We start from the raw sequence: 21505 nt of genomic DNA, 5'->3' as shown, positions 1-21505 counted from the left end.
GGAGACATCAGCCGCAAATGGACAATGACCCGAAGCGTACCGGCAAAAAGGGTTCGAGGATGATAAAGTCGAGGTCTTGGAGGGGCCCTGAGCTGAATCCCACCAGAGGTTTGTGGGCAGATCTGAAAAGGCCAGCGACAAACCTGACTGAATGGGCCAGGATCCTGCCGGAAGCTCGTGGAAGGCCGCCCAAAACCTCAGGCCCAAGTCTTGCAGTTCAAAGGAAATGGATGGAAACTTGTGTGCGCGGGCGCCAAGAAAATTGTCTCATTGTTGTGCCATTGAACAAAATGAAATCATTTTGGTGATCCTGACTGTCCTGAAACAGGAGCGCGTTATCGTCACGTTTGACTTCAGATCCCGAGACAAGAAAATCAAACGAGTGTTTTTGCACAGTGGACGGAAACTTCGGTCTTGCTTGTCGTCTTGATTCTGCTTCTGGCTCTGGTTCGGGATTGTTTGCTGTGTGTGTGTGTGTGTGTGTGTGTGCGTAAGCCGTACTACTAGACACTGTATAATGATCAGGTGCAACGTATGACACAAGAATTCACGTTTTTACAGTCCAGAAGCAACGGTACCGTACCCCCTCCCCTTTCTAATTAGTCGCCTTGTTTGACAAAAGTGCCCGGTGACGAGTGGAACAAATGAGTCAAATTGCCAGCTGGCGATCCGTGTGAGTGGGGGTCCAATTAGAGGAAAAATCGCCTTCCCGCCCTCGACTGGTCGACATCTCCGTCGGACCTCCTTAATGGGGACGCTCTCCTTTTTTTTTTTTTTTTTTTTGACCGGCATATGTTGCATTGACCAGCAAACTGAACAGGTTCCAAGTTGGTTGGTTGCATGTTTTTTTTTTTTTTTTTTTCCCAACACTGTGCACTTTCCTCATTGTTGCCAGCCATTTAGTCGGCACTCGTAGCTTTAAAAGGCGGGGCCCGGGCCGGTGAGTGACGTGGACGTCGGCGAATGAGATTGCAGAGTTGCTGGGAACTTGCACGCCACCAAAATGCCTCAATGACTTTTTGTGTCCAAAATTGAAAGACGTCGGCCGTTTTGGTTTGAAGCGGCTACTTTTATGCTAATTGTCAAATATATTCTGCTAATTCACGTACCGAGGAAAAAAAACCGCTTTGGACTTGCAATTCTTGGGCGAGAATTGCGGCGACGCGATGACATCACGCGGTCGATCTTTCTCCGTGCCAAATGACGTTCACGGCTTCTTCTGGCCAACGGTTTTTGAGAGCGTCCCCTGACCGCCTTTGGCCGTGCGTGACTCGTCGAGTTTGAGGCGCTGGAATCAAAGGCGAGAATCCGAGGCAGGTCTGAGATTTGCACTCGATAAGACGGCGCGTCCCAGTTTCTGCGCGGCGGCGTTTGCCGGCGGCACGTCTCTGAGTTGGCACACGCCGTCCAAGAAATTCTCACACGGACGCAACACCTGAACGACCGCAACGGCAAGTGAACGCAACACGTCGCGCCGCCGCGCAGAAACTGGGACGCGCCTCGGAGCGAGCGTCCGACTTGAGCGCAGATCAGTTTTTCCCGTGTGCCGCTTTCACGATGGAAGCGCGACGCACGCACACGGTGGGTTTCTTTGCCGTTGACATGATGACGGCGGCGGCGGCGGCGAGAAGAATCGGTCGAGCCGTCGGCAACCAACCGTACGCGCGCACCAGTCGCCAAAGCACAGTCACAAATGAAGGAAGTCATCTGCACAGAGGCAGAAACACACAGCACACACAAAACGCATTCGCGACAGTTGTGAACACAAAAGACGACCATGAAGTCAGAATTGCGATTGTTTTGTTTGTTGTCAGCTTTGTGTTCATCCTCAAATTTGTACCGATGGGGCCGAAACGCCGCGTTGAAGTCAAACAACACAAAGTCGTGTTTTTGTTTGTGTCGGCAAAACGTTTCACGAATAACGGCTGAGCTGAAGATGGCGTGCCTGGCTAATAAGGACTCGTGTATCATTGATGCGCCATCGATGAATTATGAACCAGCTCGGGCTGCCGTCTCGTTAGCGCGCGACAAAATGCCACCGCGTTGTCGCGACAACATGGTTAGCGGAGCCGCAGCATGCTACGCGCGCGCCCAAAACAAAAACACGTGCGTTGATGCATAAGTGGCCAGGTGAGCCACGCTAGCGTGTTGGCGGGGCGACCGATAAGCATTGTTCTTCATGGTTGACACTACGATGGAAGTACAGTAAAATGGAGCGTTTGTTTTGAGACGTGAGCTTGTGGCCGTTTGTTGCCTAGCGCTCCCATTTTGAAAAGTGGGCGTTTCCGTTGAAGTCTCCAGAACCACAAAATGTTTTGTTCTGGGACGATAAAAGCGCTGAAAAGAAAAAGTTTGTTCTGCGCTTTAGTACACTGAAAAATATGAAACAGTGGAAGGATTAACTTGGTTTTTTTTTTTTTTCTTAATCCATCACACCAAGTATTTTAGCTTTGACTCATCAATAATTGAAACTAAGCGCAATCGAACTAATTCCTTCAAGTTCTCAGAATTGAAAATATTTAACCTTTTTATTTCAAAAATAATCCTTTCTGTATAACTTACAACATTTTAAGTTTTGGGACACACTGCATCTTGGAATTGTCTCAAATGGTCTTCAATTTATGTATTTCCCATTTGTGTGCAGTTGATTGAAAGCCCGAACCTGAGAACTGTGAGGCGATCGTGCTAACCGCAAACGGCCAAATTTGGCCCGGCCGGCGTAAAAATGATTGTCGTCTTCCAGGGGAAGAAAGTGACACTCCAAGATGGATTCCTTAACAGTTCTTCCAACGTCACAAGTGTTTTATTTTTTATGCTGTGGGACATGACATCAACACGAGACTCGGAGGCTTAGCGCCCGTCACAAGCGAGACGCCGCCGGCCGGGGTCTCGCTCTTCCCGTTTAATTATGGCGACTTTGTGAAGCCGAGCGGTGTGCGCGCCGCGTCGCTTCGGTTGCTTTTTTCCCTCTTTAAGTTGCGCTCGCGTCGCCGTTAGAAGCTCGACGAAAGCCGCCCGAGCGAGACCTCCCGTCGCTCGGCTCATTTCGGCGTCTCTGTCGCATTCTGTCATTATTTTTCCTCGACATTTGTTCAAACATTGACTTTGATTATGAAAACTAGCAAAAAGCCAACGTGACCCTTGTTTTCATTGTTTCAAAAGAGGACTGAATGGAAGAGCCCTTAAGCGGAGGACAGGAGTTATTTCGTAACCATTTGAACCTCAGGGGTCAGTTCTTGGACCCCTCGTGTTCAGCCGGTATATGCTAACTTTGGGTCAAATTGTTGCAAACTTGAATTTTGACCATCATAACTATGTTAGACTGACTTGAACCATATTATTCATGGGTTTGCTAAATGAAAAGGGTTGATATGCCTTTCATAATTTGAATGGCATGTCATCAAGATGATAATGCTGATAATAATAATAATGATAATTGTCGTTCAGGCATGTGTGCAGACACTTATGAGGACAGGTGCTCAAGGCCAGAAAAAAAGACAGCCCAGTGGGGAAGTATTGATCAACGGGGGTGTCGCTAACGATTCGTCGACATAAGGCCGGTCGGGGGTGGTGTCGGGTCAGGGACCGAGTTTACAAAAGCCCAGAAGAAGAAAAGACGGATCGCATAAAAGGCCCGCTGTCCCCTCCCCCCCGCCCCCGTGCGACTCGAGCTTCCGTCATGGTGTTGTTGTCACCCGACTTGTTGTTGCTCAACTTACTTCCTGCGGCCTGTGTACGCGTGGCGCCGTCACAAACGTTGCACGACCGAGCGACCGGCCGGCGCTTGTCGACCCGGCGGCAAAGCGGCCGCGCTTTGACAGATTGCTGCGGACATTCCGATAATGACTCGCCGGGGCTTGTCGCTTCCGCTCGGCTCGGCGGCGCACGCGCGAGGGGCCGGAGCGAGCGGGTGCCGGACGACGACGACGCCGTCGGCGTCGATCTGGCCTTTTCGCCCGGAGGACGAAAGGCTTCCTTTTCCAGCCCGGATCGGCCGAGAGACGCCTCGCACGCGCCGCCGCACGCGATACGCAAGCGGCCCGGACGCGCGCTCGTGGACGCGCTCGCAAACGCGTGCCGACACCCTCGCGTGCTTGCGTGCGCGCGTAGCGACACAATGGCGCACGCAGACGTGCGCACTTCTGACGGGAAATTAGCGAGCATGTGTGCGTGTTGACCAATCACAGCGGCTACTTTTGTTCCTTGACTTGCGTGTGTGAGATGCAAACGTTGACTCTTTAATGATTGGACGCTGCTTCTGTTCCGCTGCATTGAAAGATCCGCGCACGCTTCCATCGGGACAATTGACGAGGATTCCGACGGTAACCGCGTGACGACTTCTTCGGGTCTGACACGAAACCTCCGGGACGCTCGTCACGGCGTCTCGGTCCCGCCCGTCTCTTTCTTCCAAGGCGATCTGCCGCGTACGCGTTTGGTTCAAATTCGGAAACGCGTCACCGAATCGGGCGACGGAGGTGAACCGCCTGCTATTCCTCGTACTCATCTAAAATTAGCGATCCGATCCGCATATTTTTATCGTTGTCACTTTAAGGAATGCGGTGATCTGCGGCGGCGCCCTCTGTGGGTCGCCAAAAGAAGCCCGAGTGACTCACGAATATTGTCCCGGACGTGTGTGCGTCGCTGTTTGCTGGTTGCCGTGGTGAGGTCGCCACGGAGATGAGACAAATTAATTCCAAAGTAAGCGAAGCGCCGTCCTTGTGATTGTTCCTAAAAGGGGGTCGCCGCCACCCCTCCGGGCTGACTCCAAAAGAACATTTCATATGAATAACAATTATAAAAACACAAATTGAGTGTGAGCGGCGCAGTCTTAGTGAATAAATAAGCGTTCAGAAGAGTTTAAAAATAACCGGCGGCGTTCCGTCCTGGAGCCCTCAAGGGTACGACTGAGGTCGTCGTGTGCGCCCAATTTTTCTGCTGACATCAGGAAAGTGTTTGACTGCTAATGGGTGACGTCATCACACTGCTGTGATTGGCTCAAAGTGGACAACGCGCACGTGTGTGTGTGTGTGTTTGTGTGTACTTTTTATTTAGCGCAGACGCAGCGCCAAACGAGGCCGCGGGTGTATTTATTTCTAAAAGGCGCGCTCGCCAGAAAAGGACTCCATCAGTTCTCCATCCCGTGGCTGAAATGAAGTCTTGGACTGGACGCGAGCCACGTTTCTTATTCAAAGAATGTTTGAAAATGCATTGCAATGAATGTCAGCAGACTGAAAAATTGCAGGCATAAAATATAAGGAAAAGCCGTCGTAGCATCTGAATACACGCTCGTTTCTTTAAGAGGCGGGGCCCGCGAGCGTCCGGACGTGAGCGGTGGCGGACAGCAGCTCCTGTGCGAGCGTGCTCATCAGTTTAATGAGCGTGAGAAAATGCGACTTTCCATTCCCTTGAGTGACGGCCCGTACGCTCAGTGGAGAATTTTATTGATCGCCATTGACTTGGATTGATGTGGATTTTCCTTGATAGATCAGTGAAGTGCAGGAACGCATCTCTGAGCCGGTCAGTTTGATCGGCTGATTGATTGAAACGTGGCGGCAGGGATTCAAATGCTGTCGAACGGGTTCTGGCTCTTTGCAGAAAAGTCCACTTTTCTCTCGAACCGAGGCCGAGTCTGACGTTTGGCGCGTGGCCGAATGGCTCGAGGACAGCATGACTGGAAACGGCGCTTTCGTGGAATAATACGTTTTGCTGGAACAGATGCAAGTAAAGCGCAACCCTTAGCTTGATTTTCTCTGTCTGTCTGTCTGTCTAAAGAAAGCGGAAGCGCGAGAGTCGCTTGCAGCTGCGAAAGAGACGTTCCAAGCTTTCGCAATCGTTGCCGTCGTCTCTTTTCTCGTTCTGCTTCGCTGTTGTACAATTAGTCTGTACTTTGTTTTTTTTGTCCCTCAATTTTGTCTTCTTTGTCCTCATTTTTTTTGCCATCTGCGCCGTGGTCGTTTTCACCGCCGACTGCTAATTGCTGTGGCGGTGGTCTTCGCTGTCTTGTTTTCTTCTTTTTCTCGTCTTCTTGCTTCTCTCTTTGTTGTCGTCGACTCTGTCTCGTTCATCTTCATGTCGGCGGGTGGCATGAAATATTCACGCCGCCCTCCGGCGGCCGGGATCCGCCGCCGCGACCCCCCGTGAACCCGAACGCCTTCCGACGCCACCCGTTGTCCACGAGGAGGAAGACGACGAAGGTGGAGGAAGGAAAATCAAGCAAGACGCTGAATGCTTGCTTCCTTGCTTCCCCCGCATCGTCACGGCAACCCGACTTTCCCGAAAGGTCCCCGTCGTCCGCGAGGTGGCCCCGACGGGCGACATACGCTCGGTCGGCGTGGAACGGCCGGCTTCTGTAACGGCGTTTGCGGATGGGGCCCGGAACGCTCCGCTCCGTTGAATAATGCAGACGTGAGGCTTTTATTGTCTTTTGTGTCACTTGCATTTTCCAAGGAGATCTCGTGTCGCGGTTCATTTAGCGCGCGGCGGAATGAATAATTGAGCCGAGATGCCGAGGAATCATCGGGGGTCCGCCCGGGCAAAAGCCGCGCTCGGTTCTCGTCCGCGGGCGACGTCCCTCCCGCTTTCCTCCTTCATCGGGCCCGCCGAGTGTTTGCATGATTAACACGTTTGTGGCAATCGTTTTGCCATTTTTTTCCCCCTTAAAATTGTCCATTTGGAATGATATATATATATATATATATTTTTTTTTTATTTTAATATAGCTGTTGATTATTTGATATGCTGCAAATAATAGATGAAGGTGAAAAAAACATTAGTAATATAGCATTTGTTAAAATGTTTCTATTTTTCTGAAACCATTGCTTATGATGAACTAATTCTAAATAATGAAAACAATTTGCACGGGATTGGCACCAAGCTGGAGCGCAACTAGCAAAAATCCGGGAACAATTGATGCTCCTCGATTGCCATGACACAAACAAACCAACTGCAATGCAATTAAAAAGCGTGAATGTGCGCATGAAGCTGTTTGCACGTGAGAGCGACGTCTTTAGGATGCTGAAATGATCATCTTGCCATCACAACGCGCATGACATCACAAGCCCAATTTGAATGTAAACAAACAACTGCAGTTCACTCAGAGCCGCCAAATTCAGTTTTCCTGTTGCATTTAGTCGTCTCTCTCGTCCTACCCTGACCCCCCCCCATGTATTCCTTGGCCACTGGCAGTTCAATAGTGCTGATGTGCTCACTCTACTCAATGAAATACCAGCAATAGTGCAAAGGGCACAGAAGGACACGGGAGAAGAAACAAAGATGTTGTCAAAGAAAGTCTCTAACACCAAAACGCTGACGTGAAATGTTGGCGAAGGCTTGGAAAAGGACCAATTCCTGAGAAAGTCTGCTCAACTCTTGTGACGTAGAGGCGGACATTTTGAGACCCGCGGCAGGGTCGCCAACCCCGAGCGTCGCCGGGGAAAGTGAAAACTTCAAAACTTTTTCGGCTCGTTCGCGTCGGACGGAAGGTCACCGCGGCCGGGAATCTTTCTTGGGTTTTGTACGCCGGCCGAGCCGACGGCGAGCGCCCCGTCGTAATTAACGCTTTTACACCTCGGTGAGTCCTTTGTGCGCGCACAATAGTCGACGTTAGCAGCCGGCCCTCAAATAAACGTGTGGCCTTTAAAGAAAAGACAGACTAATAAGTTCAAGAAAAGAAAAGACAGAGGGAACACTAACTTTCCTAATCACGAACACCACAAGGCAAGAAAATGTGAAAACGTGGAACGCTTTTGAATGTCAAGCTAACATAAGGCCCCGAGATGGAGCGCAGAGGAAACGGCACGAGTGAAGACGGCAAAAAGTCACGCAAAGTCTCGCATTACACGCAACGCAAGCTAACGCGACATAAAGCGCTTTGCAACCAATCGCAAATGTCGTAGCGAGTCAAATGTACGTTGGCAGCCTAGCGTAACATAACGCAGCTCAACACGGCAACGCGACGTAACGCTCGGCGACGTAACCTGACGTAGCCGAACACGACGGACACAAAGTAACGTAGCGCTGCGCTCTTGCACTTGCACGTTGTTGTCACATTTGTCACACTTGATTTATTGTTTTTTTGTTTTTTTATGAAATCATGCTAACGCTTAGGGAGAAACCAAGTTAAAGAGCAAGAAAAATCACTCAAAGCTTCTTGGAACAGGAGCCGAGCGGTTTTCATCCATCGAGCGAACGCGAACGCCGCCGGGGGGGAAAAAAACAAAAATCCCAGGAAGTCACATTTATTGCGCGCTTGAAGTTGCGTCGTCTCCACGCGTCCGCCGCCGAGATGAAACGTGAGCGGCGTTGCCCCCTTTTTCTCTGTGGTTGTTGCTCTCAACTCTTAAGACGGGCAGAATTTTGTCTTCTGTGACTGAACCGACTGAAAGAAAAAAAAAAGTCTTCTTTCGCTAGAAGAAAAATGCCATCAACAGATTTCTGATGCCAATGTGATTGTTTATTTAGTGACGCACAACTAAGAAATTTTTGAAATGCCTTTCATCGTCCGGCCGCAACAGACTTTCGGCTTCAACGCAACGTTTATATGATAAACTTGAGTCGCAATGTCGCCATCTCCTGGCATCTGTTTGTCACTTCTGTTGACCTCTGTTGAAAAACATGCTTGACGTAAATGTTCGCTCGTGGCAGTAAAGGTTTGGATTTTCGTTGGCAAATGTTGAGTCAAATTGAAGATTTCAATGATGAAATGTCGAGGACTAGAAGGATGTTGTTTCCTCGTTAGCGCCGTAAATGAATGGTCGCAGCGACCGAGGAGCCGCCGATTGCGATTGATTGACGCTAATTTGCCAGAGCGCGACGGCGGGGGTCTCGCGGGTACTTGATGGCTCGCTCGCTCGCTCGATTCCAGCAAGGGCTTGTTTTAAAAAAAAAAAAAGATTTTTATTGCTTAACTTGTGTTATGCGGTCTTGTTTTTTTCCCCTCCCCCAAAACATTTTCTTTACTGGCAGTTTGCGTCGTTCAAAACGCCTCGCGTTGAAATACGGCATGTTTTATTCCTAAAAAGTACATTTGACGTTTTTGCAACGTGAAGCACTTTGAACGTGAACGCTGCGCCTGAAAATGGAAAAAGAAAAAAACCGTACTGCAGTGAAATGATTGCATTAAAATGTTTCACGCGGAAGTTAAATAGCAATTCTACCTCAATAAATCTTTTGAAGCAAATTCATTTAAATACAAGTGAAGTATACGGTTTGGAAAAAGCTTGAAAAGATGACTGGAGGGCCCCCGGCTTTATCCGAATACCTTTGACTGGATTGCGTGCGTCAAATATGGTAAACGTTAGTTTTAGATTTCATTTAGTGCTTTTGTTTCCTACCACTAGAGGGAGCCCGCGTTCCCCTACTGCAGGATGGCAATTTATTTACGTTTTGAGGAATGAGAAAAGTCCATTTTACAGCGACAGCTTTATTTTCAACATCCTGACTTGCCTCAACTTCTGTTTTTTCCAGTCCTGAGCGGTCAACTTTTGAGTCTTGTGCCAAAATTTGAGACCGACACGAAGTTGAATCGATTACCGCCGAAGCGCTCACGATTGATTTGTGCTTGGCTTGTGGTCAACCACATTTTAAATAAGGACGCTCTCTCTCTCTCTCTCTCTCTCTCTCTCTCTCTCTTTTTTTCCATCCCACGGTGAACTTTTTGTTCTTAATGCGATAAGGGAGAACACACAGGACATATTTCTGCTTATTGTTACGCTAGCGAGGGAAAAAGATGAATAGCGAAAAAAAAAAAAAAATGAGCGTACGTTCAGGTCGAGAGTGAACGTTTTGCCATTGATGGCAGGAAGCCCTTCAGGCCCTTTCAAGCTAAACGGCTAAAAGCTAATAACGGACAAGAGGAGCGTATGGTGTGAAGAAGTCGAACCGAAAAGGCTTAAAGGTGACTTAGCAAAGTCAGACCAAAAAAAAAAAGTATGATTAATGTAAAATAGTGCGCTGACGTAAAGGTGAATTATTTAGCATTTGTAATGTCATTATTTATAATGAGCGCGGTGCCTGTTTGAGAGCGTCGGGACTTTGGAAATGCACAATTTTGCGATCAGGCCGCGATCTCGGCGCCAAAGCGAAGAGGCCACCGAACGGATGAACAAAGCACATTTGCCCAAAAGAGTGCCACGCGAGCAATGTAAGCAAATTGCGTAACCGTGACAACGACAGCCTGCAGCTTTTTGACTTTTGTACTTGTATGGATTTACTTCAAAACATGTCTAAAGTCCAAAAGCAGTTTCAAAAAGTCATTGAGTATTAAAAAAAACTCAGCGCGCAGTCCGTCTGCACACTTGCCAATGTTGCTTGGTTTTTTTTTTTGGGGTGCGCACGTTGAACAGTCCAACATTGAGTGTTTGTGTTTACGTGCAAGCGTTCCTGCTCCAGCTGGGGGCTTTTTCTATTCTTTTCTTTTTTTCCGGCCTGCCAGGCTCGCAATCCCCCCCCCGCCCCTCTTCGGGGACGTTTGGCGTGTTTGAAGACGCGCGACGCTCGTCGGCTCCGGTTCGGCTCCGTTCCCTCGGCGGCGTTTAGCTCGCTCTCTCGCTGCGTTGTCGTCCCCCCTTTCGTCAAAGTGCCGCGAGCGCACGCGGACGGCTTTCGACTTTATTTGTGTCACGTCGGCCAGCTGGCTCCCCCCTCCTGCGTGTCGCCATCTTTGTTTTTATGCAAACCGCGTTCACGGGCGAGTTTGACGGCGGAAACCGCCGACAACAACACGACGGCGGCAAAAGCGGCGTTGGATTTTATTTTGTTGTTGCCAAAGCACAAAACAACAAATTGGCAAGAGTGGAAAAACGGATGTTTTCTTTCCACGTGTCCAACAAAGAAAGGCGACGCCCCCTTTTTGCCGGCCCGAGCGCCCCGGGCCCCCGTTTGCCACGCTACGCGTCCGCCCTCTCAAAGGAAGGCGCCAACGGACGTTTTGCGTCCGTCGATGATCGGCAGCGAGAAGGAAATCGGCTGACTGAAGGTTTCCGCGACGGGCCGAGCGAGGCGACCCTCTGCTTGCGCTCTTCGGGCCACATTTGGCCCCTCGGCAAACTAATGTTGTTCTTTCCCTCAGTTCCAATGTGGGAACATGAAAATGCCTGCATCCCGTTGTGAATAAATAGAAAGGAAAAAAAAAAATGGCCCAATTGTAACAGAACGGGCCAACGCACACATGGACGTGCTTGTCATTTTCAGCGCCTTTCTTGTATACAAAATATAATCCATTTGTACACATGAAAGCCGCAAAGATACGCACGACGCCAGTTGCCACGAAGACTCGGTGGGGAAAAAGTGCAGCTGCGGCCTTTGATTTCTTTTTTTGTAGACGCGCCCTTTTGCGACAAATTTGATATCGGCCTGGATTCCGTACGATACTCCGTAACTTCAACCGTGAACTTCACAAACTCAGGTCAAAGCTTTTGCCGTTTCTCTTGCTCAGAATTGCTTGACGATGAGATTTATAAGCCCTCGTTGGGGTCTTCCAGAAGTCCAAGGCCGTATAATGTCGCCATCTACTGGGGTCAGTTTGTCATTACACTTGCAAGGAAACTTTCATTCGGCAGATGAGCTCCGAGGCTACTCGTTGAAAATGCGCTGAACGTATGTTTTCGTATATTTCGTTGGCCGCGGTCAACGTTCGGATTCCGATTGACGCGTTTCAACATCCACGGCGGCGGACGGCGGCGAAATGTCGACCGGCGACGGCAACTTCGCCGTTAAGCCTCTCGGCCTCCTCGGGGGGGGGCTCGGCTTTTCCCGTCCTTCGTTTGGCGTCTTATCGGAGGAGCCGCCGGTGGGCCAATCGGCTCGCAGCGAGCTTTACCGGCAGGCGGAATCAATGGGCTTGCTTTTTTCCTCGTTTTAAATCCAATTACCAACTGGTGGGGGCGTCTGTTGACCATGTGTGCAGGAAGTTGAAAGAACAAGTTTGCGTTGGCAGCCGCAATTTATCATTGTTCTTGTCTGCATACACGGATTAGAAAATCTCTGTCCAGCACGCACGCAGCGCACAATAGAGGAGATGACCGGCCCGTAACTATTTGGACTCGGTCACCGGCAAGCCGGCGCAGTCTTGTCGCTCGTTTTAGGTGTCAGTGAATGCGGATCATCTGGAAAGAAGGCAAACGGCCAGCGAACACACACGCACGCGCGGATAAGGCCCGCTTACATAAATGTGTGTGTGTGTGTTATCAGCAGCCTGCCGGTCCTTCACCCCAACCCCCCCCCACCGAAGTCCTTTCATATTTTGACCCGGTGACGAGACAAAAGCAGCAGAAGACGAGCGGACTGGAGGCTAAAACGATTTCCTCGAGGGAACGTCGCGAGATCACGTTCCGCCACGCGTGCAAATGATTTCTTTGGCTAAAGTGATGCAAAAACTCCGGCGGCGCCTTGACGTTCGAGTGACCCGACGTTGGAGTATCGGAGAAAAAAACCTCCTCGGCGGGGATAGCAGTTGTTCTCCACGCAGGATGTCAACCTGTGCGCGTTGTCGTATTGTCAGTCTACATGTGTTTCCCCACTTTTTGTAGGGTTGAAATCGGCCAAATCACGGTTTGGATCTCACTAAGCTCAGATGATTCACCGCCGTCTTTTCCTCATTTGTGATTCTTGATGAAGTAGACTTGACTTGACTATTGTAACGGTCTTCTGACTGGACTCCGAGGTGACGTCCCGTGTTGAAAACTTTGTTTTTCCTTTTTTTCGTTTTAAATGAGCTTTTGTGGCACTGTGCGCCGCTTTAAACATTTGCACGCAGTTTTTTTTTCCCCCTCTTTGTTATGAAATGCTTTTGATTGTGTAGAGCACGTTACCTTGTGTATGAAATGCACGATATAAATACATTTGCTTTGCTTTGATTCTTGGACAGTCTTGAAAGAAAAATACAAAAGCATGTCACCGATATGCTCAGCCGCAAAACAATGCGGCTTCATACGTCTTGCGCGCGACGTCCACGTGAGCGAGTGACATTTTCGGAAGGTACAACTTCACGTCTGGAGCGGGGGTGGGGTGGGGTGGGGTGGGGGGGCCTCGGGTAATATCTTGTCAATTATCTTTCATCTTATCTGAAGTCTAGAAAATGGAACAAAACTATTCTGAGCGTTTGGATTGGAGAGGCCAAAAATATTCCACAAGCTCTTCAAAATGTTGACAAGTGCAGCGAGGCCACCTAAAAATAAAACGCAAGAAAAAGACGCCGGAAGTCGAGAGACGATACAAAGACTTCAAAAAACATGCAAATCAGGTCCAAAGATTTCATTTGTTCAAAAAGGTCAATCTGCCTTTCGCAAAACCAGCTCCAAATGGAAGATTTAGCAAATTCTCAAATAGTTTGTCGGAGCCAATATTCATATTTTATTTCTTCCATGACGGCCACGGCCGACGCTCAGCCAATGTTTTATTCATTTGATTGCCAGCAGCTTTTTCAACACGCTACGCCTTCCACATTTCTCCACTCTCTCAAAACAAAAAACTTGGAGAAAAATCGAGATGGCGCCGACCCGTCAATTCCGACGCCGGCCACAATGCCGCAAATTTGGCTGCCGTTCGTGCGGGAAGGCAAGGGGGGGCATTTTTTTTCTTTTCTTTTTCTTTTCTTTTTTTTTTTTTTTTTGGGTGGCCTTGGCTTCCAAACCTGCCGCCCAGAAATAATCAATAACAGTAGAAGAAAAGAAAAGGGCAGGGGGGGGCTTTTCTTTTTTAGATGGAGTGATATTTTTTCTGATTGCAATGAGTCGTCAGTAATCGCCAACGCACATAATTAGCTCACGACGTAAGTGCGCTGACAGGAAGTCCTCCTCGCCAGTAGTTGGCGCTGCGAGCGGTTGCAAAGGTCTGTTTATTCACGTCGTATTTCTGTGGATTCAAGAGCCGACACCCGTCATCGTCTTGATCGCCTTTTTCATTTTTTTCCGAGTACAGTCAGCCTAAAAGATTTTCCCTGTCAATTACCAACGACGCTCACGTACGCACACGCAATTATGATATCGTTGACGTGGATTAGACAGAGGGCGGCTTCGTGATTAAATCGTGCGCGCGAGCCGTCGTCAAATGTCAATCCAGCCGTTTCAGGATGAGATGTGAGCAAACAAATGAAAGTCATATTGGTTGGGGGGGGGGCACTCACACACACACACACACACACACCCGATGATGACGGCCGATCATACAAATTTCCCGGCAGTTCAAAAAGAGGCCGGCGACACGGCAGCCGCCGCCGCCGCCGCAATGACGAGTGCCGCCTCTGCCACTTTGACTTTTCTTTTTTGGCTTCTTCTCGTTTACATCAACTCATTTTGTCAGAGCAGCGGTTAGCATTACGGCTAATGTCACCGGCGCGCATATGATAATTAGTTCCAGGCTCCGAATTTGCTGACTATTGATGAAGGCGTTTTTTTTTTTTTTGTTTTTTTTTTTGTCACCGTCCATCAGATGAAATCAAGTTTCTTCCCGTCTAAATAGCTTTGCAGATATGCAAATGCAAGAAATGTCGGAAGAGCCCCTCCCCCCTGGCCCCGCCCCCGCGTGGACCTTCTTTGCGGTCCTCACGTCAGCCTTTTCCCTGGAAATGCTCAGAATGTCCTTTTGTCGTGCGCTCCCGCTCGTCGGGCACGTTTGCTTTTGCTTATTCGAATATGAGCCTCCTTTCATACGGTTCCATTTCTTGGCAAACTTTCTACTGCTTTCTCACTCAACTTTTTTTATTGGGACCAACTTTTTTAGCCCCTCTTAAGTGTGTGTGTGTGTGTGTGTGTGTGATGGATCCATTTTCCATTTCCTATTGTAATCTTTCCCGCTGCAGCAGCGGGATGAGCAATAAAAACAGGACATGAATACATAAATACTTAAGAAGCACCAAAGTTCAGCCGTGCTTCTTGTTTGTATTCCTAAGTGTAAAAGCAAGGGAAGTTCCACACGCGCACACCCAAAGCAACCCAATTTTCCTTTTTTTTTGTTGTTTTTCCAAGACGAGATGTCCTTTTGTCAACACGACGCTCCGCCCGATGATATTTTTCTCTTTCTCTCTCTGGCCGCAGTCCTTCGAGCGCTGTGAGTATCAGCGGTGTGCATTTTGCAGGTCTAACCTGCCCCCTCCCTCGGTGCACAAATGTCCTCCGAGCGTCTGCCCCGTCGCTGGCGCTCATCCAGGCCGGTGTGCGCGCGCGTCTCCGAGACTTTTTTTTTTTGGTCTTGTCTTTGCCGGCAAATGTCATGAAAACGCTCTCACAATCAATCACGCGCGGCGCAGGTGACGCGGCGCCTCGGCCCAGGTGCGTCGCCGGCAACGGGGGAGGGTGAAGAGTGAGCGTGAGGAAGAAGTAAACAAGTTGTCAAGTGACAAAAGATTTTAGGCGGCTTAGAATTGATGCCTGCGGGACGCCCGCGCTGAGGACTGAAATACATTACGGTTGAATCGTAAGGACGTCATTGGATAGAATGAAAGCGTCGAGTGTTTTTCTTTGTTTTTTGTCACACGTCACTCAAACGCCTCTCGTGCCGCTCCTTCCGGCCCGTGATCCGGAATGAACCGGCTGACCTCGGCGCGGCGGCTCGAGAGGTGGCCTCCGTTTTCTGGCCATCGATCGACGGACGAGAAATAACCGCAGCCTGCGAACGCGTCACGTCAGCCGCGGCGCAATAGCCGGATCGACGTCGACGCGTTATCGAGCGACCGAGACGAGACGTTCGACCCGAGGGGAGCGGGACCTCGCCTCTGCTCTTTCGCTCTTCTTTTCGACGGGATGGGCCAGCGGGTCACGTCGACGTGTAAACGCGGCCGCATCTCCGCAAATCACGTCGGCCCGGCAAGGGCAAGCGAGCGGCCGTCGAGTCCGCTCGGATGTTCTCATCGGCGCCTCCGAAAGGGCGTCCGCGAGGACCCCCGGTGCCCGGCTGGCCTCTCATCTTCATCGTCGTCGTCAAGGAGGGCCTCTCGTCGGAGGCGAGCGCGCCTCGCGGTGCATGCGCCGGAGCGAGGCCGACGAAAACCTGCAAAAATTGCGCGGAAAAATTCACGGTCGGTGTCGTGGACAAAAGGAATCGGTGGGGACTTTGAATTTGGAAAAACTCAACCGTAACGCGCGCGCACAAGTGAGCGATGTTGCCTCTCCACCATTTTTAATGTTTCTTTTAAGTCTAAATGCAAAGTCCAAACGCCGCTTTCTGTCGGATGCGCGCATGTAATCGAGTTTCTTTGCCGTACGGAATAAAAGTCAACGTCGGCCGAACAATCTTGGCCTCTTTTTGCAACCTCTTGACGTTCCTGCCGTCGTCGTCTCGTTCCTGCCGTCGGAATCGTTTGGACTCCCGCAGAGGAGGCCGAAGGAGGGAAGGAGGTGGCCGGATGTCCCGGATGTCGACGCCGGCTAAAAATCTGTTGAGCCGGCCGCCAAATATCCCAAAAACAAAAGTCGTCACACATCTTTGCTCAGCTTTGTTTTTTCCTTGTTTTGGAATCAGGACCACAGCGGCGCGGTGGAGTTAGCGGTGGGCGCATCCGCCTCACAGTCAGATGGCAGTTAGGATTTCAGGGTCCCCCGCCCGACACACACACACTCCCCAAAAGACGTTAGTTAGGTCGATTGCGTGTCGGGGAGAGAATGAGGCAACCCGCGGAGGGTTTGACCTTTCGCCCCTGAGGTCATCTGGCATCGTTTCACGAACGAGGAGAAAAGCTGCAGGAAATCGGTGGAAGGAATCCGGAGTGTTGCTCGCTCCGCCAGGACTTCACCTGTTTGCCGCTTGGCTGAAGCGCAAAATCCGCAACATTCGCCACTGGAAGCAAAAGAGTCGAACGTGCAAGTCGTCAGGGGGAGGGTCAAAATGTTTGCGAGAAAATGAGACCATCTTTCCCGGATGGTGTCACGTCGTTGAAGCATCTCGCAAACGCCGCTTTTTCTTTCCGGTGGGATTGGATTTTTAGCCAGGGCAGATTTTATGGGGGCGACATCGCAAGAAAAAATTCCAATTTTCCCAATTCAGAGCGCGTCGTCGTCCGCAGGTGGAAGTGGCCTTTCCGAGCGTTGCCTTTTTTGCAATTTCGCAGATTGGGGGAATGTCGTCACTTTTTTTCTCTGTTCCCGGACGGACCCTCTGCGCGGGCTCCCCTCCGGGTCGGGTCTCGACGCCGAGCCGCCGAAGGCCCGCCGGCCTTTTCCAACTCAACCGTCTTTACCGAGCTGAAAGCCAAAGAATAAAAATGGGCCGGAAGAAAAGTGTTAATACTGACTTCACCTTTGCAGTCCGCCCTAAACGTAGTTATCAGCGATGCAAAAAATGCATTTTGCAGTCACCGAGCGGCATTTGCACGTCGCGAACGCCGCCGGTGCTTTGGCGCCCTTCACGTCGCCAAACGTTTGCGCGCGTCTTTATTGGCCAGCGATGAAACGAGTTTTCGTTTGGACGCGTGTGCACGCCGTCGCCCCCTCCCACCGTGTGCGTCACAGCGGAAATATACACTCAGCGCTCACGCCAGCCCAGAGACAAAACGCCGCCCCTTTACTCGCGCGCGCCCACGTCGGGATCCGGAAACGCCCAACGCAAGTCGCGGAGGACGTTCGGCAGTTCGCGTCGGGGTGACGTTTCCGTAGCTGTCGAGGCCGACGTGCGACCTTCCGGTTCCCGTCGTCCGTCCCCCGTGCGGCGCCGCACGCGCGACCAAATCTCCTCCACGCCGCCTTTCGTTGCTGTTGCGGACGTCTCTGAATGTTTTGATTGCAGCTCTGGCGACCGTTCGGGCGGGATTCCGCACGCGTGTCACGTGCGGGCCGCACGCGGGGGCGCGTGACGCGCAAATAATGAGGGCGCCGGCCGGGGTCAAACGAAACGGCTTAGCTCCGCCCCCCCCCCCCGGGCCGCAAATCCGGCAGCCGTGATTATGAGCGAGACTGTCACCTGCGCGAACTCTGACCCCCCCCCCCCCCCCCGCGCGATTGCGTGCCGGCTTAGCCAATGATGAGATTGTTGGCGTTGTAGGCCGCGTTCGACCTTGGCGGACGTGCGCGTGTGTCAGTTTTCCAGCGTGATGATTGACAGCTGTGAGGTCGAAGCGCGCGCGTCTGCCACGAGGAGAACGCCGATGGATGCTTTGCGTGTTGAAGAACTGGAAAGCGCCAGTCGAACATTTTGTGTTTGTGCTGTTGACTTTGATTTTGTGTGGACGCGCGTCCATCTTTTTTTGTTTGCTCGCCGACCCAAAGAAGCTCCAAATGCTGTTTTTTGTCTTTTTCTCTTTTGTCCTGCATTTTCTGGCTTGTTGGCTCAGCAAAACAAACCACGTTGTGCGACCGAGCGACGGATCGATCTTCATTTTCTTCTTTCTTCGGGACTCGCTTGATGTTTTTAGCGCGCGTCGTCTCCTTGCTTTTGTTTCCAGAAGCCGTCGAGGGCGGGAGGGGCTTATTGCGCCACGGAGCCAATCGGCTGTGGCGATTTGAGACGGTTTCCGCTTTGAATTTTCATGCAAAATTTTTGACACGCAACAAAAAAGTTTGGATGCTTCAAAGTATTTTTCAATCTTTTGACTGAAATTTTGTGGTCAAAGGTTCCTGAGACAAGTGAGATGAACACTTTGTCGGAAAAAATATATGAATAATTCCACAAAGTTTACATTTGTGTCTTACTGGCCGTCGGCAGGGACGATCGGCGATACATGACGAGAAAGCCGATCATCATAATGCGCTTCTCATCAGCCAATGCCGATCAAATCATCGATATGATCTGGATATTGTCATTTCACTTTCTATACTTATGCAATATTTCAATTTTGGTCCCCACGATTTGAATTGCCATGTTTCAAGTGATATTGATTATTGTTGGAAATCATCAATATTCCTACTTCTTATATTCGGTATGATTTTAATTTCCACGCTTGATCTAATCTGGATTAGTTTTCTCGAGTTGACTTTAATAGAAGCGAGCAATTTTTTTTTTTTTTTTTTTTTTTGCGACGCGCTCTTGGAAGCGGCGGCGGGCAGACGTGAGAAAATCCTGACCGACGCCGAACCTCCGAAGGCCGTCGGCGGCTCAGGGGTGGCATTCCTTTCTCATCACGTCTGGCGGCATATTTTATTCAATACGATGTTCTCGCCGTCGCTTTGGCGCGTTTGCCGGATGCCGCGCGATTGTCTGAATCCTCGCTTGGGAAAAGGAATATCGAGCCGTGAGAGGGGGAGAAGTTGAAAGGAAATGGGGGGAGGGAGAAAAGGACAACCAAGGAGGTGGAGCATGAGGAAAAGAGGAGAAGGAAGAACAGGAGGAGGATTGGGTGAAAGACAAAAGGAGGAGGGCAGGAGGGCGTCGCGACGGGCGCCGGAATGATCCGAGAGCGCCGCGACCGCCGACGTTGCCCGCAGAAAGTGAAAGCATCCGCAGCAACTGCGGAAGTCAGGTTTTGAAAGCGCCGCGCGATTGGTCGCCGCCGTCGCCTGGGACGGTCAAGGCGAGCGAGGTGAAAGTTGGAAAGTCTGTGTTGACGTTGCGGCGGCGGGGGGCGCCATCGACAGCGGCTCTTTACTCCCGTTTGGTTTCTTTGCTGATGAAAAATCTCAATTTGCAAAATGCCTTATTTTTTTGTTGTTTTTGACGATATCATATCTGTGTTTATTGCGGTGGAATTTTGGAACCGCCGAAACCTCCCGAGATGAGGCCGAAAGCGTTGGTCACTTTCCCGACTTGAGCTTCCGCATTCGTGGGGTTCCTCCCCCCGCCGGCTCCTCTTTTCCTCCTTCGGTCTGGTCTCGCGCCGACGTTTCTTTTTCCTCCTTCCGCGATCCTCGAGGGGGACGCGCTGATGAGTTGGTTGTAGTCCATCATGTCATGAAAGGATGGCGGAAGGATGAGACGATAACGCCGTGACGACGTAATGACAATGTCACGTCGTTCCGATGATTTGATAACGGCCGGAGAGGCAAGAAGAGCTCCTGAAAGTTGTTGAAGCGGTTGGTGACACTTTCTCTCGACCCGTGGGGGGGGGGGGGGGGGGGGGCACAGCCAATCATGAGCCGCTGTTTTTCCAGACGCAGACAAACACCAGTCGAGCCACCCGCAGATGACGCAAGTCGCAGTGGAACGCTCAAATTATTAACGATCGTCCCCGATGAAATATCGACAGCTCGGCGATAATAATTAAGCGGCGAAGACGTCGTCGGCTGGAGGTCAACGACGAGCTCGGAGGAAATGCCGGGAACGGTTGTCGGCTCGGAGCCTGAAAGGCGCGAGAGTCATGAGGGACAATGCGGCACATCAGTGAAAATTTGGATCTTTTTCCTAAAAGCGGCAAACGTCGCCGTTCCGTCTCCTCCAGAAAGCGTCCGGCTGAAAATGCTAGGAAAAAGAAAAAAAGTTAGCGAGTTATGACCATATTAACCAGCCGGCGGTTCTTTTTTTATTCAACTTTTTGGGGTCCGTTTTGGGAAGTGACCTCGCCGTCTCCTTGATCCTCCTCCCCAGCCTGCGAGCTGATGAACCAGGGCATCCTGGCGCTGGTCACGTCGACGGGCTGCGCCTCGGCCAGCGCCCTGCAGTCGCTGACGGACGCCATGCACATCCCGCACTTGTACGTCCAGAGGAACGGCGGCGGCGGCGCGCCCAGGACGGCTTGCCGGCTCAACCCGAGTCCCGGAGGGCGCGGCTACACGCTGGCGGCCAGGCCGCCCGTCCGCCTGGACGACGTCACGCTGACGCTGGTGGAGGAGCTGCGCTGGCAGAAGTTCATCGTCTTCTACGACGTCGAGTACGGTACGTGACGCAAACTCCTCGCTCGCTCGAGGAACGTTGTCACATTTACAAAGTCGGTAAAGTCCCACTTGTAATGCTCGGCGGTAATCTCTCGCGTTAACGCGACTTACAATCGGCTATCGGTGACGGCGAGGAGTAGTCACGTCCTGCAACGACACGCTCAGCAGAGTTCCTCCGTCGGGAGTGACAAATAACAAACGACGCCGGTAGACGACATTGCCGTGACTTTGGCAAGAGAACGCCACAGCGCCCCCCTGTGGATGTTCACCGTCTTTCCTCGCGTTCGTCTTTCGAGGGGGGAAAAAAAAAAAAAAGATGCGTGGCGCCGAATATCACTAGAATCACATCAGACCTCGTGGATCGAGAACGGCGCGCTCAGATGACGGCGAGGCTCGGCTGAGCGTGACACTGCACTTCGGAGAGGAAATCTCACACGTGGACACGCTGCAATGCACTCTGGGGAAAAAGGCCTTTCACCAGCTGTCAGTTACAACCCGCCGTAGACCCAGGGGACGCCATGGAAACGCTGATGGCCCCCCTGCACTCGCTGTCCACCATGACCGTGCACGCTCTTTTTTTTTTATTATTTTTTTTATTTTTTGGAGTGAAGAAAGTTGAATTGATTTTGCTCTTTTTTTTTTTTTTAGCATCATGTAGCAGCCGCTTGTTTTCATGTTGTCTGTCACGGGAAAAACGAAGCCTTTGTTTTTTTTTTTTTTTTTTTTTTTTTAAATTTTTTTAATTTATTTATTTATTTTTTTTTTTTGGGGGG

General features: G+C 50.7%; 1 protein-coding gene across 8 annotated transcripts in view; it reads left to right on the top strand.

The window, feature by feature from the left end:
* Positions 1-21505, top strand: part of LOC133495640 (glutamate receptor ionotropic, delta-1-like) — a 50403-nt gene that overhangs the window by 6250 nt on the left and 22648 nt on the right. For all 8 annotated transcript variants that reach the window (XM_061810524.1, XM_061810528.1, XM_061810530.1 and 5 more), the window contains one exon: positions 20446-20733. In XM_061810524.1, coding sequence (XP_061666508.1) covers positions 20446-20733 — 288 coding nt within the window. The remainder of the gene's footprint in view (positions 1-20445; positions 20734-21505) is intronic.

The sequence above is a fragment of the Syngnathoides biaculeatus genome, chromosome 22, assembly GCF_019802595.1.
Source record: "Syngnathoides biaculeatus isolate LvHL_M chromosome 22, ASM1980259v1, whole genome shotgun sequence".
Taxonomy (NCBI): Eukaryota; Metazoa; Chordata; class Actinopteri; order Syngnathiformes; family Syngnathidae; genus Syngnathoides; species Syngnathoides biaculeatus.
The sequence above is the reverse complement of the archived record's forward strand: the minus strand, read 5'-3'. Positions and strand labels throughout refer to the sequence as shown.